Genomic DNA, 19,681 nt, shown 5'->3' with positions numbered 1-19,681 from the left:
AGCTAATGTGTCCACATTTTGCAGGTATTATGGCACCATCGAAAAAGCACCAAGCCACGGGTCCATCCTCAAGCCGCCGAAGGGCAGCTCCTGCACGTCCCTATGACAGCAAAAAATTTGTCTCCCCTGAGGCTCAGACCCGTTTTACAGAGAAGGCTGCCAAGAAGCCAATTCCGGAGAGGGGCATTGATATCAAAAAGGTCAAGGAACGATGCCCCCACATGCACAATGAGTTGATGGAGTGGGGTTTGCAGGCCTTCATTGACGAGCCAGGGGACGCTAATGTAATGGTTGTACGTGAATTCTATGCTAATCTACCAGAGCATGTCCACCATGTGGTCACAGTGCGCCGCAAGGCGGTGGATGCCTCCATTGAGGCGATATGCATAGCATATCAATTGCCCGATCCTCTGCCTGGGAATACTGACTTTTATGAATATGGGCAAAATCCAACCGCTGCCAAGTGGGAGCGTTTCTTTGATGACATTTGCGTACTAGGAAAAATGGTAGAGTGGCTGGAACATGGAGAGAAGTTCCACTCCTCCGTCTTAACTCCAGAGGTGAAGAGCTGGCTGTATGTGATTAACAATCGTCTTATTCCCTCCAAAACTACTACGGAGGTGAATGGACCCCGGGCTGCATTGATTTGGTGTTTCATCAAGGGTCTTCCCTTCGTAGTATTTTTGGAGGGAATAAGGCGACTGTTAATCACATACAGCCAGCTCTTCGCCTCTAGAGTTAAGACGGAGAAGTGGAACTTCTCTCCATGTTCCAGCCACTCTACCATTTTTCCTAGTACGCAAATGTCATCAAAGAAACGCTCCCACTTGGCATCGGTTGGATTTTGCCCATATTCATAAAAGTCAGTATTCCCAGGCAGAGGGTCGGGCAATTGATATGTTATGTGTATCGCCTCAATGGAGGCATCCACCGCCTTTCGGCGCATTGTGACCACATGGTGGACATTCTCTGGTAGATTATCATAGAATTCGCGTACAACCATTACATTAGCCTCCCCTGGCTCGTCAATGAAGGTCTGCAAACCCCGCTTCATCAACTCATTGTGCATGTGGGGGCATCGTTCCTTGACCTTTTTGATGTCAATGCCCCTCTCCGGAATTGGCTTCTTGGTAGCCTTCTCTGTAAAACGGGTCTGAGCCTCAGGGTAGACAAATTTGTTGTTGTCATAGAGACGTGCAGGAGCTGCCCTTCGGCAGCTTGAGGATGGACCCGTGGCTTGGCGCTTTTTCGATGGTGCCATAATACCTGCAAAATGTGGACACATTAGCTCAGCCCAACAAAATTAGTGTGACTTAATGTGGTTACTCAGACTTCACACGCAAAATTGGTCACAAATACATAATCATGCTCATTTAGGCCTTTCCACAAACACCTTGTGGGCATTAGGCTCTCACAACTCTTTTCTAAGTGTCTTGCAACAAGGGCCCCCCCACAAAATCTCATCCAGAACCCAACTCAAGTGCTACCCACACCACACTTACAACAAACTAACCCCAAAACATATTTCACCAAGTTTGAACACCAAATCACAAAACACATCTACACTAATGGCATAAGATACAACATAAAAAAATCTGAAAGTAGAAAGAGAAAAAGAAAGAAAACTACAACTAGGGCTCATACTTTGTTGAAAATCGTGAGAGAGGGGGTTGGGGGCAAGGGTGCTGGAATTTGGTGTTTTTGAAGGAGTTGGGAGAGTTTGGAAGAGGGGATTTGGGTTTTGTTTAATAGAAAGGGGGGGGGTAATTGTGTCTAAAACAAATAACCAATTAAACTACAAAAATAAAAATAAAAATAAAAAGAAAAACTAAAACTAAAAAGAAAAACAAAACGCCTAAAAAGTTCCAGGCAGAATGGTCCGTCCAGGCGCGCAAACTTGTGCGCGAAGTTTTGGAGCTCGCGCGGTGCTATTGAGTTCCAGGCAAAATGGTTCGCCCAGGCACGCGAACTTGTGTGCGAAGTTTTGGAGCTCGCGCGTTTCTTCGCGCGGTGATGTTGAGTTCCAGGCAGAATGGTTCGCCCAGGTGCGCGAAGTGGGCGCGAAGTCGCGCTCCTGGGCGTTTATTTTTGCATTTATTTTCACCTGGTTTGCTTCTAGTTGATGGTCCTTTCACCCGCCCTTTGTCGCTTGCATTTGTTAGTAAGTTAAAGCTCAGACTCAAACACTACTACTATTGTTTGGTTGCCTCCCAACCAGCGCCTTATTTAACGTCGTGGCACGACGGTTACAATATTTCAATGGGTTGCCTCCCATCCAGCGCCTGATTTAACTTCGCGGCACGACTCAACATGTTCTCAAGCATCCTTCAAGTCCACTGAGGTCTTGTGACATGCAAAGTCACCACCCCAGTAATGTTTTATCCGTTGACCGTTCACCAAAAAAGTGCCAGTTGAACTCATATCTCTCAACTCCATGGCTCCATGAGGCTTCACGCTTACCACAACAAAAGGGCCCGACCAACGAGATTTAAGCTTTCAGGGGAAAAGCTTCAACCTCGAATTGAACAACAGAACTTCTTGCCCTGGCTTGAACTCTCGATGTTGAATATGCTTGTCATGCCACCTCTTAGTCTTCTCTTTATACAATTTGGCATTCTCATATGCATGTAATCGAAACTCCTCGAGCTCATCGAGTTGCAGCAACCTCTTCTCTCCAGCTAAGTCCCCATCCATGTTCAGCTTCTTTATTGCCCAATAGTCCTTGTGCTCAAGTTCGACGGGTAAGTGACATGCCTTCCCATACACCAATCTATAAGGAGAAGCACCTATGGGAGTTTTGTATGTTGTTCGATACGCCCACAATGCGTCGTCTAACTTTCTGGTCCAATCTTTTCTATTTGCACTTACTGTTTTCTCAAGAATTTGCTTTACCTCTCTGTTTGAAACCTCCACTTGACCACTCGTCTATGGGTGATAGGCAGTGGAGACCTTATGCTTGACCCCATACTTTGCAAGGACATTGTTTAACAGTTTGTTGCATAAATGCGTACCTCCATCGCTGATAAACACTCTGGGAGTTCCAAAGCGTGTGAAGATATGCTTCTTGACAAAGCTTACCACCACCTTTGCATCATTAGAGGGAAGAGCAATGGCCTCCACCCACTTAGACACATAATCAACTGCCACCAAGATGTATCTATGGTCGTTCGAGTATGGAAAAGGTCCCATGAAGTCAATTCCCCAAACATCAAAAAGCTCCACTACCAGGATGTTTTGCAGCGGCATCTCGTGCTTCTTAGTGATCGTCCTGGTTCTTTGGCACCTGTCACACATTTTAACAAAGGCGTGTGCATCCCTAAACAATTTTGACCAATAGAAAACTGATTGTAGCACTTTTTGGGCGGTCCTGTCTCCACCGTGATGACCTCCGTATGACGAGGCGTGACAACTATGAAGTATGGCACTCATCTCCTCCTCAGGAACACATCTCCGCATCAACTGATCTGCACATAGCCTGTATAAGAATGGCTCATCCCACATGTAGAGCCTCACATCATGTAAGAACCTTCGTCTATTGTCTGGTGTCAATTCTGGTGGTGTCACCCCACTTGCAATAAAGTTCACATAATCTGCATACCATGGGGTTGTGCTTGAGGTGATTGCAAATAACTGCTCATCAGGGAATGTTTCTTTGATTGCACCCCCTTCAACCACATGGTTCCGATTTTCAAACCTGGACAAGTGATCAGCCACTTGGTTCTTTGTTCCTTTGTGATCTCGGATCTCTAAATCAAACTCCTGCAAGAGCAGGACCTACCGAATCAGTCTCGGCTTGGCGTCCTTCTCAAATAGGTATCTAATAGCTGAATGATTTGTGTAGACGATGACTTTGGTCCCCACAAGATATGACCTGAACTTGTCAAATGCCCACACCACTGCAAGCAACTCTTTTTCAGTGACCGTGTAGTTCATCTGAGCTGGATTCAGAGTTTTGCTCGCATAGTAGATGGAGTGGAATATCTTATTTCTCCTTTGCCCCAAGACAGCACCAACAGCCAAGTCGCTTGCATCGCACATCAACTCAAATGGCTGCTCCCAATCCGGAGCAATTATGATTGGTGCAGTAACCAACCTTCCTTTCAGCTCCTCGAATGCCTTCAGACAGGCATCATCAAATTTGAAGGCGACATCTTTCTCAAGCAACCTGCACAAGGGAGGAAATTTTCGAGAAATCTTTAATGAAACGACGATAAAAACCTGCATGGCCCAAGAAACTGCGAATGCCTTTGACAGATATCGGTGGAGGCAATTTTTCAATTGCTTCTATCTTTTGGGCATTCACTTGAACGCATACGTGCCATAAGGACACGTAAAAATGGTTTTCTCTTGGTCCTCTGGAGCTATAGCAATCTGATTATACCCCGAGTAACCATCTAAGAAGCAGTAGTACTCCTGGCCAGCTAATCTATCAAGCATTTGGTCAATAATTCCGGGTGGCATTGTTCAATTTTCTATAATCAATGCAAATTCTCCACCCGGTGACAGTTCTTGTTGGTATTAAATCATTATTCTCATTAACTACTACAGTCATCCCCCCTTTCTTGGGTACACATTGGACGGGGTTTACCCATTTGCTATCTGAGATAGGAAATACAATACCTGCATCGAGCCACTTAATCACTTCTTTTCCTACCACCTCTTTCATGATTGGATTGAGTCGGCGTTGTTGCTCTACACTGGGCTTGTGTCCGTCCTCCATGAGGATTTTGTGCATGCATAAGGCTGGACTAATGCCCTTAATGTCAGACATAGTCCACCCAAGTGCTCGCTTGTGCTCACGTAGCACTCTCAATAGCTTTTCTTCCTGCAATTTAGACAAGTCAGACGAGACAATAACAGGTAAAGTGTCAGAGTCACCCAAATAAGCATATTGCAGGTGAGGTGGAAGGGGTTTAAGTTCCAATTTTGGGGCTTCCTCAATTGACGGCTTTGGAGGAGGCCCCTCTGGTCTATTCAAAGGCTCGAAGGGGTGCGTCCCTTGCAGGTACGCACAAGATATATCAAGGATGTGCTTCATCTCCTCAACCTCCTCATCAACCCCCAGGCTATCAAGCAACATAAGTGCTTTCTCTAGAGAATCGTCTAGATATACACTCGGATAATGAAACTGCTCATCGGCCTCAACAACAGATATCATTGAGAGCTCCTCATAGTGGCAGGGAAGTTGGATTGCTCTGTAGACATTAAAAACTGCTTCCTCGTCATCTACCCTCAAAATCATCTTTCCCTCTCTCACTTTGATAATTGCATTACCAGTAGCTAAGATAGGTCGCCCCAATATGATTGGAACCAGTTCGTCAGCCTCATAATCGAGGATAATGAAATCAGCAGGGAAGATGAATTTCCCAATCTGCAGCAACACATCTTCAATCACCCCTTCAGGGTGTGCTATCGATCTGTCAGCCAGCTGTAACATCACAGTAGTGGACCTTGGAGACGATTTTCTTCAATCACCTTTTAGACGATTTTCTTGAGGGAAGTGAGTCTAGAGAAAACAACAAAAAGATTTTTTAATTTTTTCTTAGGTAGTGTAGCAATTCCCCCTTGGTTTTTCTTTAAGCCGCGGTTCTTTTCCAAGGGTTTAGCTTGAACCGGGCATAGGTAGTTTTTATTTTTGTTTTATTTTTGATTTGTAGATTAGGGTAATGGACTACGAGTTATAAAATTGAAAGAGAACCCATAGCGTTGACACACCTGAACACAATAGACCCTAGAGTGTAACGGTTAGTCCTAATTGTTGAATCTCACTTAAAGTGCCTTAATTTGTATGTTTGTTATTGAATTGAATGCTCGTAATGGAGTGTCTTGATGAGCTGATATAGAATGAGTTTTATGCCATGTGTGGTGAGTTTTATGTAGTTCATGTATTGTACTGGTGTCTAAAACTTGCCCGGTATGTGAGTTGAAGCGAAATTTTAGGTGATGCTCGGTTTGAAAAATAATGTTAGGCTTTCTTTGACCTTTTTGAGCTTAATTGCTTATCACAAATAAAATTTGTCCCTAGTTAACCCTTTTGAGCCTTTAGACTTTTGTTTGGCACCCGCATTACAAGCCTATACCCTTTTGTTCGTAATTGACATTGTTTTGATCCTTTTACCTCTTAAAGCAATTCAATTGTGAGAGGAGCGCTAAAAGAAGTAAGAAGAAAATAAGTGTGAAGTGGCTTTTGAGTGGAACCAATAAAAGGATGAAAGGTGCACTTATGTTGTAAACGAATACACCACTAGCAGAAATTGAGTGACAAGAAGAATAAAAAAAAGAGAGATGATTACATTGTGTCTTGTTCCAGCTAGTGGGAATGAATTAATAGAGTGCTTAAAGAAGAAGGGAGTATTTGTGGGATGATATTGTGTGTGAATGAGAAGTGGGTTGAAGAATTTGCGCTAAAAATTGCTCATGTGATGTGTTAAAGTGCTTAGGGGTTGAGTCACTATTCCTAAATACATCCTACTCGTCCCTTAGCCCACATTACAACCATGAAAAAGTCCTAATTAATTTTGGATCGAGCTAGCCTACATTAGTAGAGATTTACATTAAGGGCAAGCTTATGGTACCAATTGCATGCATGTGACCTCTTTTGTGAGAGTGAGTGATTTTCTTGATATATGTGAGTATATGAATTGAATGTGGTGGATTGAACTCAATTTTTGTTGATGTAATTGTGAGGGCATATGATTCGTGATGGAAAAGCAAGTCTTGACTTCTGTGTAGAGTACTTTGAGGAAGTGTGAATATTTCATGGCACTTGAGAGTCGACTTTGAGGCTAGGATTGTTCACTGCTAGGCGTAATACATGTACATTGTTCTAGGTGTAATGTGTTAAGGGAAATGGTTGAGTGAAGGATTCTCTAGAGAGTATAGTTGATTGCTCGAGGACTAGCAATGAATTAAGTGTGGGGTGTTGATAATAGGTGAAATCTAGGTGATTTAGCTATTGTTTATGCTTCCGCTTGATTATAGTCCAATGACATATTATGGTTAATTGATGAAAAATAGGCTTTAATTGTGATATGTATACATTGCAGGACGAGGAGCATGTATGATGCTTTCAAGAGGATATTGGAATGATTTATGAGCAAGAACAACCCCTGGGAGTTGAGTGCGCGCAAGGACGAGATGAAAAAATGGACGAAATCAAGCTTCAGGTGCGCGAAGAAACGCGCGAAGGCGCGCAGGAGTTCGCGCGTAAGAAAGGCCGAGGCAGAATCATGCGCGAAGAAACGCGCGAAGTTATGTACGAGCTCGCACGTGTCCGGTCCGAAAAAACGTTATTTAGCGGTAAAATTGGAAATCTGGAGAGAAACCCACTTAACCTATATAAAGTCAAGCTCGCCCAAGGTTAAATCATCAGGGGTTTTCATAGTTTAGTGCAAGAAATAGAGAGGCAAGAGGCAAGGAGGAGTTTTGACCATCAAGTTCTTCTTTTCTTCTCTTGTTTTTGCTATTTTGTGATGAAATTGAACTTATTTGGGATGAACACTAGTATGAGTGGCTAAGACCCATTGTTCTGGGGTCATGGGTAAAACATGAATGTTCTTGTTTGGAGTTTAATTTGACAAAGTGAGTTTATCATATTGGGTTGTTTATTTAATTCTGCATTCAATTATTTTGCTGAGTAGCTAACAGTGAAATACTATCTACGAATCTTTAGTTGAACTCGAAAGTGGGAACTTTAGATTGCATATAGAATTAAATAGAGCAAGTTCTTGAACCCGGGTCTCGGGGAACGGATTCACAATTGGGATAGACATATACCCAATTGCCTTGCTTGGTTGAAATACAGGAATTGTAAATGCGTGCTTGTTAATCTTAATTCCATAGACATATAGGCATTGAGTTGACTTGAATAGGCGAGTAAGAACTCGACAGATTCTTATGAGTAATATCAACCCTGTCAATCAATAACCCAGATAAATTGATTAGTCATTCTAAGCCAAGAACACAACACGATTGTTAACTATGCCTGTGACCCTGGAATATCCTATCCTACTGTTTGTTACTCGAAATTGCTATTCGTTTGGTTACTTGCTTTAGTTAGATTAATTCTTTATAGTTTAAGCAGTAAAACAATTACATCTCTCTTTTGTGAACAATCTCTTGGGTAGAGACAGAAATTGGGTTTGAATCAGTCAACAGTTAATCAAAAGTCTTCGTGGGAACGATACTCTACTCACTACTCTATTACTTGACGATTATGTGCACTTGTGTGAGTGTTTTTGGTCGCAACAAGTTTTTGGCGCCGTTGCCGGGGACTTAGAAATTAGCTACTTGACTGAATTGAGCTTTTATTATTTATTTATTCGAGTTTTAACTCTCAGTTCACTTTGTTTGTGCTAATACAGGAGTTTCTATTGAATGCGAAGAAGTAGAAGCGCAAACAATCTCCTTCCTCTCGATCCCGAAACTGAACGAACACTTCACAGATTGAGGAGGGAGGTGGACGCTAGAACCAGAATTGAAAGAGAGTTGGACATCGTAGTTCAACCACAGCCAATTGAGATGGCAGGTAATGAGGAACGCGTGGTGATTGAAGCCGCAAGGCCCAGTCTGGCTAATATGACTCAGGCTATTGTGAAGCCTGACATCACTGGGCACTTTGAGCTGAAACAATACATGGTGCAGCTGATCCAATCCACAGGGCTGTTTGTGAGTTTACCTCATGAAGACCCGCAGAGGCACATTCAGAATTTCTTGGAAATTACATATACCTACAACTATCCGAACGTTTCCAAGGACTATGTTGTGAGCACGTGATTTTTGCCCTACAAGAACTACTCCCACAAAATTCAAAATAAAATAGTTGTGTGTTGCTTGTGATTTGTCTGTGCATGTTTATTCTATTTATACTACTGAAAAATACAAAAATATATGTGTTGCATTTGCATTTACAATTTAGGATTAATTAACCAGTGATTTGTTTTACGAAAATGAAAATCATAAAAAATAATGTACTTTGCATTTTTAGCATTTAATGTGGAATTGTGTGATTTTATTGTTAATTGGCATTTAATTATATGTGATAAATGTTATTAGAAGATAATTAGTATTTTTAATAAGTTAACTTGGTTTATAATTTTAGAAAATAATTTAGAAAGCAAAATGAATGAAAAGAACAAAAAACTAGGAAGGAAAATCGGATTGGGCTCAAATCCCTGGCCCAATGGCATGTCCCAAACCCGGTCCAGGCAGCTCCTCTCACAGGATGGTGAAACGACGTAGTATAGGGACCAAACTACGTCGTTTCAATGGCAAAAATCTCAGCCATTCAACCAAGCCACATCCAACGGTCACAGATCAATACCCGTATCCAAGATCCGAACCCGACCCGTTTACCCCGAACCAAACCCGCCTCAGTACTTAACCAAAACGACCCCGTTTGACCCCCTAACCTAATCTGGATCGTCGATCTTCACTGATCCAACGGACCACATTAATCACCCCATTTCAATATACTAAACCCCAAATCAGAGACCCTAACCCTTTCATTCCATCTCTAAGCTTTATAGACCAAATAGACCCTCCGGCTCTTACCACCATGCTCCTCCCACCGGAAATCGCCTCACGGCGGTTCCGGTGGTCCAAACGACCCCATCTTTTCACCACTGATTCCCCTCGACCTCCCCATTCCGAATCTCTAACTCTTATACCTCGAATCCCAGTCGTGTGCTTCGAATATTAGATCGAAAATCAGGCTGGAACCCTATGTCGTCCAATGGCCTCCAATTTCACACCACAGCTTCCCCAAGACTTCCTCGTTCCAGTCCCATACTCATTTTCCTTCGAATTAAGCCCAAGCGTTTCGAATATTCATTCGAAGGTCCAAACCCTAGTGCCGCCACAAGATTCTCTGGTGGCGGCGCCACCTCCCAAGCCATCCCTAACTAACACCCAGTAACCTCCTTGACTCCCTCACCCCAAATCCCATACTCATTTCCCTTCGAAATTGGTCGAATTTCAAATCAGAGTTAAATCGTGAGTTTGACAAACCCTAAAAGAACCGAGCCAGGGGATCGATACAGTAGAAAACTGAGGTTGTAATCGACCTTAGTCATGTGATCTCAGTCGAGAACACTCGATTAAGGTCCGTTTTGGCTTCAAACCTCAAGTCGAAGTTTCGATTGGAACGGATTGGATTTTAGCCTGTGGTTTCTGAGGTATTTCTCCTCTTTTCCTTTTTCCTTTTTGATTGTTGTTTGTGTTTGCCTAATTTTATTGCTGTGATTGTCAATTACTTCTTCCCCCTCTTTCGAACCTTTTTCCGATCCAAATTTTCATCACTGTATTAATTGGATTTTCTAGTTAATTGGATTTGTCTGAAATCGCTCGAACCCCTATCTGTTTGTTTTCCCTCTGGATTAGTTTCTTCTTTACATTGTTGAGTATCTCGGTTTAGGCAAGTTCAGTGAGTGATTGTATAAAACTGTGATCGTTTGATATTACTGTTGGTTCAAATTGTCTTATTATGTTATGTTTGATTCTTTCCTCTCCGTTGCCAATCAGTTTTGTTGCATATGAATTTGTCATATTACAATATTTCATCATTTTGCCTAAGTTTGATTTAGAATTGTGAATGCAGTCAGTTAATCCCATGTACATGTGCATCTTAGCAGCTTTGCACAGTCTGCTATTTGATCTAATCTGAGTTCGAAGTTCGAACTGTTAGGTGAATTGAATTAAATTGGTTATAGCTGTTGTAGTTTGCTGATTAATTAGGAATCAGTTTAGTTATCTGATTAAGGATTGGTTATAGCTGATGAGGTAAAAGGGATTGGGTAGGACAGTAATTTCAGGGACTTTAGGAGGGTATTTTGGGATTTAAAAGGTTTGAAAATGGTTTAAGTTGAATGGTCTGACGGTAGGGTACTAAAGTACCATTAAACTAATGAATTGTTTAGTAATAGTGGGGAACAAAACATAATAGCATGGGGAGACCTAATGGGGATTTAATTAAAGTATGCACTACCCATAACCATTGAATAAAATAAAGAAAAGACCAGGGTTAATGGGGGACAAAACAGACCCTAGTGGAGTTCTAGAGAATATCATGAGAAAAAATGCTTGATTAATGGGTCTAAGTGCTCCTTAGAGCTGTAAAAGGGGCTGAGGTTTTGGTATAAAGAGGGTCTAGACAGAGTTAAAGAGGGGGACTGGAATTAAGAGGAAGAGGTTAGAGTCAAAAACACATAGAAAAAAAAAAAGACGATCAGTCCTCTTAGATTCTGCATTTGGTTCTTCTTTAATCAGTGAAAACAGCATTGAGAGAGAGTGGGGGGAGAGTTCGAGTAAGGAATCAGCTTTGAGAACTTAAACTCACACACAGAGTGAGGGAAGACAATCTGAAAAGAGAGAGTTAAAGGAGAGGAAGAGAGTTTAAGAGCTGGGGAGAGGGTAACAAGATACAGATACAACTATTGTTTCATGGCATTTTGAGTGAACTTTTAGTTTTCTTTTCAATTCTTGAAATACTTTATAGAGTAGGTTGAGACTAGAAAATGGATTACGCTTGATACTGTTGTGTGATTAGAGGGGTTTTGAGTTTGTTTGGGTATTTGCTGTGATTGTTGTTTCACACTTCATTCCTACTGTGTTCAAGTGTGTTTTGGGCTGAACTGGTTGTGTTCGTGGCTGTTCGAACTCCAAATCTGTTGTTATACCTGATGTTTGCTACTACTGACTGCTCCTTCTTCATTGTTGTAAATCCCAGGTACACATTCTCGAGATCGATTTGATGTAGCTTTTGAATTGGATTGCTGAAATAAAAGGCTCACCTATTCACCTCTTGAAGTGCGCGCGTTTAAGTTGTTGTACTAGAATAGATACTAGATGATTAGTAATTGTTTAGGTTTACTTATGATTTATGTTGTATAATTGGACTGACCGAACCATTAATTTGTAATGAACCGTACTGGAATGATGAATTATTAAGCGTGGGTATATTCATATTGAACCGTTAGCTGTGTATGTTTGTGTACTTAGAAATGCATATGAGTTTTTTAGTTAAGTACTAACTAAACTGAATAGTTCCTATTAGTTTTAGTTAATTTCTTGTGTTTCATAAATCCGTCTAAAAAATGTCTCAAGTTGTGATTAAGTAGGGCTGTGCTGGACTGCTTAGAACTGATTTGAATTCCAGTAGGGTGAGGTCTCAGCATGACAATTAGTTGTTTGCCTTTTGAACATTCGGATTGCATAAGTGTCCTCTCGGACAATTTTGGGCATCAATTAGCAGAACATAAGCGTTAACCACACAATTCAAAAATGGTTGTAGCATATTGATTAAATTCAATTTTGATTCTATCATCAATATTACATCTTGCTTCAATTCAACCTTTGATTCTGGGCTCAAAAGTGAGACCCAGACAGCTTTGGTTCAGCTGCACAACTAAACTTGAATAATGTCTCTTGGGCCTGGTTTCCGCAACAACAAAGCCCAAACTGTCCAATTCTTCATGTTTTGAACAACTTGCTAAGCATGCTTCGACTTTACTTCGTAAGTTACTGGGCTTGAATTGATTTGAAAGTGAATCATAAGGATTTGGCCTTTTATCAATGTTAATCAATTAGGACTTTTTTTTTATTAGAGACAAAAATAGAAAATCATAGTCACTTTAGTATTGCCTTTTAAATAATTAAATGAGACGAGCCTCGCCCAAATAAAAATGTAACTTTGCGGGGCCCTCAATAAATGGTTAAAATAAAACATTTAGAATTCGGGACGTGCTATTTAGTGAATTTTATGGCCTTCCCCAAAATAATAACGCGTTAGTCTCTTTAGGCGCGTATTTTAATAACATTACCTCCCTAAACTCGGGTGCACATTTATATGACCCAAATCCAAATCTCAACGGAGTCGAGATGTGTCAACAACCACGGGTGCATTGATGTGACGTGGTTCGAGACGCATTTTTACGACGTTGCAATTCTCTATAATAAAAAGCGGTAAACAGTTAAAATTTGCACATATGTTCAACATGTATTGAAATCAGATAAATAAGTCGAATATGACAGTCGAGCGACTGTGCTAGAACCACGAAACTCGGGAATTCCTAACACCTTCTTCCGGGTTAACAGAATTCCTTATTCGGATTTCTGGTTCGTGGACTGTAATACAGAGTCAATCCTTTCCTCGATTCGGGATTCAACCGGTGACTTAGGACACCATAAATATTCCAAGTGGCGACTCTGAATCTTTAAATAAAATCCCGTTTCGATTGTCCTTTAATTGGAAAAACTTCCCCCTTTGCGCCCCTGCGGGCGCGGGTAAAAAGGAGGTGTGACATATGTCAGGCTAACACTTTTCCCCTTTTCACTGATTGGGGAAGCTAAGGAGTGGTTGAATAAAGAGCCAGCAAATTCAATCCACACTTGGGATGATCTGGCGAGGAAATTCTTAATCAAGTTTTCCCTCACTAAGAAAACAAAGGTATTGAGGAGTCAAATTCTTGGGTTTGAACAACGAGCTGGCGAGACACCACATCAAGCATGGGAAAGGTACAAGAAGATGCTCAGAGACTGTCCTCATCATTGCCAGACGGATGAGGTATTAGGTCACACTTTTGTAGATGGGTTAGATGATGCTTCAAAGATGAATCTTGATTCAGCTTGTGGGGGTAGTTGCATGGCCAGACCGTATAGTGAAATCCAAATCTTGCTGAATTACTTCACTGCTAATGATAATAACTGGCAAGGTGAGGGTGATTCACGAAAGGCAGTTAAGCAAAAAATCAGCTGGGTTACTTGAGTTAGACGAAGTGTCAGCCGTGAGAGCCGATATTGCAAAGCTTTAAGTATCAGTGGCACTCTTTTGTCACACAATACTCCAAATGCTAACCTCCACTTCATCCATCCTACCCCGATACGGTGTGTAACATCCTCGTCGATCTCCCATCCCCCCTGGATAACCGACCCAAGGTACTTGAAGCCGTCTCTACTCGGGATGACCTGTGATTCAAGCCTCACATCCACGCCCACTTCCCTCTGCTCAGCGCTGAACTTACAATCTAGGTATTCCGTCTTTGTCCTGCTAAGCTTGAAACCCTTAGATTCAAGAGCTTATCTCCAAACCTCCAGCCTCTCGTTAACACCAGTTCGCGACTCATCAATCAAAACTATGTCATCGGCGAATAGCATGCACCAAGCAGGTACTGCATCAAAAATTCAAGCTCAAGGATTTAGATGAACTTAAATATTTTCTGAGCATTGAGGTCTTAAGGTCTAAGTCTGGTGTCATTCCAAATCAGAGAAAGTATGTTCTTGAGCTTATTTTTGAAATGGGACAGCCAAACCTGTTATTACTCCCATGGAAACAAACTTGAAAAGTTAATGTATGTCACAATCACCAGGCCATACGTTAGTTATGCCTTCCAAAACTTGAGTCAGTTTATGCAAAGACCAAAAGGGACACACTAGGAAGCTGCATGTAGGGTGGTCAGGTATTTGAAAATGCTCCAAACCAACGAGTTTGGCTGAAAGCAGATCCTGTACCTGAATTGAGTTGTTGGTGTGATTCTGATTGGGCAGCCTGTTCCAATACAAAAGGTCCGTTACAGGGTGTGTGATCAAATTTGGTAATTCCCTAATTTCTTGGAAATCGAAAAAATAACAAACAGTATTTAGTAGTTCAGCTGAAGCTGAATATAGAAGCATGGCTTCAGCTGTAGCAGAGGTCACTTGGTTAAATGGCATGTTCAAGGAGTTAGTGGTTGACATTAAGGTTCCTATTACTGCGCAAAGTGACAGCAAATTTGCTATGCAAATAGCAGCTAATCATATCTTCTATTAGCGCACCAAACACATAGAAATTGACTGTCACTTTATTCGAGATAAGATCAAGGATGGCATGGTCAAGACGGTGTACGTGAACACTAAGGATCAGCTGGCAAATTTGGTCACTAAGGGATTGAGTCAAACTCAACCTCTATACCTTCTAGGCAAGCTTGGTGTGCTTAGCATCCTGCACCCTGTAGCTTGAGGGAGAATATTGTGAGCTTTGGTCTCATATAGAGTGTATATGTGGCAATGCTTCATTGGTGGTGACTAATTCTTATGTGACAAGACATGTATAAGTTAGTTAGTTGGTTTAGTCAATTTGTTAGAAAGAAAGTTAGCTTAGCTTTTGTATATAAGCTCTTAGCTGTGTATAATCAAGTTGGTGGTTATCATATTCATCTCACACATTCCTTCCTCATTTCTCTTCTTTTAGAAGCTTCCGCCATTAGAGAGCTTTGAAGCTCATACTCTTGCTCACTGATTGTCGTATATTTTAGCAAATGTCTTATAAAATAGAACTGCAATAGTTATACTTATACATTAAGAAGTGCAACACTGACTTTAAATTCTGAATTTGTTTCGCGACATGAGTGTACCAAATTTAGTCAAATAAAGCAAAACGAAGCTAACCCGAAGGACTGAGGGAGAAGTAGGAGGCCAGGGTGTCCAAGCAAATCAGAAGGATGCTGAAGAAGGAATCTATTCCGGTAAGACAGATCCGAGGGATCAACTGAAGTATTGCCGGCGGTGGTGGCGGCGGCAGAGGAGACGGTATCGGCTAGGAGACGAGGGAGATGCTCAGCGGCGACAGGATCATCGAACAGGTCTTCGCCGAACAAAAGATATGTAGGGTCGAAACGGAGCGGAGTTTCGACGTGAAGAGAAGGTCGACATAGTCTCATGACCCTAAAGGCCAGAGAATGTGGACCTTGCGTACTGCTCATCTTCATCTAGATGTCGATTCGTTGTGGCTTCTGTGAATTCTTTTTCCTCTCTCGAATGATTTCTGAAGGCAATTTTCCTTCGAGGAAGGAAAGGGGGAGCATAAAGGATTACAAAATTGGAGTATCAAATATAAAGGGAAAATACTTTTTTTTGGGAAGTAATTTTGGAGAATCGGAAAAAAATATCTTCAATTCGAAATCACTTTTTTGAAAAGCACATTTGACAAAATACAATTAGAAATTATTTTTAAAAGTTTGACCAAATATTAATTAATGTTGAAAAGTACTTTTCAATAAAAATTTGAATGAACTATCAAAATCTAGAGAAATATAAAAACTTACGTCTGATCCGTGAATTCACCAAACCAATAAATTTCCTAATATATGGCATTTTATGGATAAAAGTGAATTCTATGTAAATTCGTAATATTGTTGAAAAAATGTAGCTCAAAGTAACAATATAAAACAAGAAGATAAGTAGAATAAGAGAAGAAGAGATAACTTTCTTATTTCATCAAGTGTTCAAGTGTGTTCTATCTCACATTTCATGCCTCTATTTATACTATTACATATGAAGGTTACAAAATGATTGTCTTAAACATGGCATTAACAATTGAGATCATGGAGAGGGGTTATGGAGGTGTGGGAGTTACAATCATAATGGTGAGAGTAGTGGGAGGTTATTTACATCATGGGTGAAAGTAGTGGGAGTAGTGGACATGCACATTTACTAAATATTTTATAACACTCCCCCTTGGATGTCCTAAAAAATAGATAATATGCCTCGTTAAAACCTTACTAAGAAAAAATCCTGTGGGAAAAAATCTTAGTGAAGGAAAAAGAGTAAACATATCTGTAATACGCTTTATTTGCTGCCTTGTTAAAAACCTTACCAGTAAAACCCAGTGGGACAAAACCTAGGCTAAGGGAAAAAGAGTACAGCGCGTATCTTACTCCCCCTCATGAAAATATCACTTTATTTCTCGAAGACCTCGCATTCCAATCTTCTGTCTCAACTTCTCAAATGTTGAGGTTGGTAAAGCCTTAGTGAACAGATCAGCCAAATTTTCAAATGAACGAATCTGTTGAACATTAATTCACCATTTTGTTGAAGATCATGCGTGAAAAAGAACTTTGGTGAAATATGTTTTGTTCTGTCTCCTTTAATGTATCCTCCTTTCAGTTGAGCAATACAAGCAGCATTGTCTTCATATAGTATTGTTGGATTATCCTTTTTCATAAGAAAACCACACATTTCCAGAATATGTTGAGTCATTGATCTCAACCAAACACATTCCCGACTAGCTTCATGAATGGCTATTATCTCAGCATGATTTGAAGATGTGGAAGCTATTGTTTGTTTCATTGAACGCCATGATATAGTAGTACCTCCATATGTAAACAAATAGCCTGTTTGAGATCGGGCTTTATGTGAATCAGACAAATAACCTGCATCGGCATAGCCAATCATTTCTAACTTGAGTTCATTAGAATAAAACAATCTCATATCTATAGTTCCCGGAAGATATCTAAATATATGCTTAACACCATTCCAATGTCTTCTTGTTGGGGAGGAGCTGAATCTTGCTAATAAGCTCACTGCAAAAGCAATATCTGGTCGAGTATTGTTGGCAAGATACATCAGTGCCCCAATTGCACTAAGATATGGAGTTTCATCACCAACGAGCTCTTCATCATTTTCTTGAGGCCGAAATGGATCTTTATTTATATCAAGCGATCTAACAACCATTGGGGTACTCAATGGATGTGCATTATCCATGTAAAATCGCTTTAAAACCTTTTCATTATATGTTGATTGATGGACAAAAATTCCATTTGGTACATGCTCAATTTGTAGGCCAAGACAAAATTTTGTCTTACCAAGATCTTTCATTTCAAACTCTTTCTTCAAACACTCTATAGTCTTTGGAAGCTCTTTAGAAGTGCCAATGATATTCAAGTCATCAACATATACTGAAAAGGTTTTAAAGATCATATTGTCCAGCTGGGACATCAACTCGAATTGGAGCATTTACATCTGGAATATGCGATTTGGTAACCCGTGGAAGGTTAGTAAATGCATCTGGCAATTGATTTGCAACATTTTGCATATAAATGATCTTTTGAACTTCTTGTTTACATTGATTTGTACGAGGATCCAAATGAGATAGAGATAATACGTTCCAATCTATCCTTCTTCTCTTATTCTACTTATCTTCTTGTTTTATATTGTTACTTTGAGCTACATTTTTTCAACATGTTATCAGCACGAAGTTGAGCTCTTTTCGTTATTCAGGTATATTTGTTCATTTTGTTTTTTTTCGTTGTATATTTTGATTTCATGATTAGTGTCTTTAATATGCCGTTTTATAATTTCTCACATCTCTAGATATATGTAAAAATAAAGAATTCTATGTTTCTTTATTTTAAGTTATTTGCATGATTGTCATGTGAAAGTTGCTAATATTTATGTTAATAGAATTAATTGAGAGAAGATATTTTGTTCTAGTTAACATCAAAGATAAACTAATAATTTGAAGAAAAAATAGTATTCTTTTTTATGGAATTATCACTTTAGTGTATATATAGATCACAAATTTGATATTATGTCAATTTTTAAGATTCTTTATGCTATTATCATAATGATTTCTAATTATTTATCTTCTTTGATAGTTTTTACTATGTCGAATTTGTCAAAGCTTGAGTTTGTGGCACTTGACATTTCTGGAAAGAATTACCTATCATGGGTTCTCGATGCTGAGATTCACTTAGCCGCTAAAGGCCTTGGTAACACCATTACTCAGGGTAATGAGGCATCAAGCCAGGAGAAAGCGAAGGTCATGATTTTCCTTCGTCATCATTTGGATGAAGGTTTGAAGGTTGAATATTTAACAGTGAAAGATCCACTTGAATTATGGACTGGCCTGAAGGAAAAGTGGGGAAGTTGTGAATGATGAGGATTTGCTGGAAAAGACTCTTACGACTTTTCATGCCTCAAATATGGTATTACAGCAGCAATACCGTGAAAGGGGTTTCTAAAAGTATTCTGAATTGATCTCATGCCTTCTGGTGGCTGAGCAACATAATACCCTTTTGCTGAAAAATCATGAAGCCCGTCCCACAGGGTCAGCTCCGCTTCCTGAAGCGAATATGGCTGCTAGACGTGATAAGTCTGGAAAAGGACAGAATAATAATCATGGCCATATGAATGTACGTGGGCATGGCAATGGTAAGAGACGATATAATAGTCGTCATCGTGGTGATCATGGCAAACGAGAGAACAATATGGGTTCTCAAAACAATCCTTCAAGAGGCAAAAGCGGTAACTGCCACCGCTATGGCATGAAAGGTCATTGGAAAATTGAATGTCGTGCACCTGAGCATTTTGTCAAGCTTTATCAAAACTCCATCAAAAGAAAGGCAAATAATGTTGGAGCATCTTCTGTTAATGCCCCAGTGGAGTCACACTTGACCTTTAAAAATTATTTTGAGGCAGGGCCTTCAAACAAAAATGATGACAATGCCGAGGCAAATCTGCCTTTGAATGATGATGATTTTCAAGGCCTCGATGATCTTACTCATTTGGAAGTTGAAGACTTCTTTGGAGATCAAAACTAAAGTTTGATCATTTTACTGGGGAATGCAAATATGTTATTTTTATTTTCAATGGTTTTTTTTGTCTCGTTCTAAAGTTGTTTTTTATTTTCAAGTAGTACTTAAGTTGTCTTATGTTATCGTTGGTGATGTTAGTTTTTTTTGTATTTCTCATGATGTACTTTTATTTTTTCTATGAAGAATATAAAATTCCTCAGTCTTCAATTGGATCCAAGATGAGTAATGAAGATTTATGTCTTTTGGATAGTGCTACAACTCACACAATATTAAGAGAAAAGAAATTTTTCTCTTATTTGGTTATGAAAAAGGCTTATGTTAATACAATATCTGGT

General features: G+C 40.1%; 1 protein-coding gene, 1 non-coding gene and 1 pseudogene across 2 annotated transcripts; all 3 read right to left on the bottom strand.

Moving 5' to 3' along the window:
* The window catches only part of LOC104215035 (uncharacterized), a 38,429-nt pseudogene extending 22,584 nt beyond the window's left edge, over positions 1-15,845 (bottom strand).
* LOC138876672 (small nucleolar RNA R71) lies at positions 13,445-13,551 on the bottom strand. The gene has a single exon (XR_011402014.1). It is a non-coding gene; the product is annotated as a small nucleolar RNA R71 (small nucleolar RNA).
* Positions 15,846-16,746: 901 nt separating the features above from the next.
* On the bottom strand, positions 16,747-17,748 carry LOC138874727 (uncharacterized mitochondrial protein AtMg00810-like). Its single transcript, XM_070153505.1, has one exon. It carries the CDS (start codon positions 17,746-17,748, stop codon positions 16,747-16,749), a length of 1,002 nt encoding a protein of 333 aa, XP_070009606.1.
* Between the last annotated feature and the right edge of the window lie 1,933 nt (positions 17,749-19,681).

Source organism: Nicotiana sylvestris, chromosome 8 (assembly GCF_000393655.2).
Source record: "Nicotiana sylvestris chromosome 8, ASM39365v2, whole genome shotgun sequence".
In the NCBI taxonomy this organism is placed as follows: domain Eukaryota; kingdom Viridiplantae; phylum Streptophyta; class Magnoliopsida; order Solanales; family Solanaceae; genus Nicotiana; species Nicotiana sylvestris.
This window is presented reverse-complemented; position numbering and strand designations above follow the sequence as displayed.

Coding starts and splice junctions, on each gene's coding strand:
- LOC138874727 (XM_070153505.1), bottom strand. CDS start 17,748: ATGTCCCAGCTGGACAATATGATCTTTAAAACCTTTTCAGTATATGTT.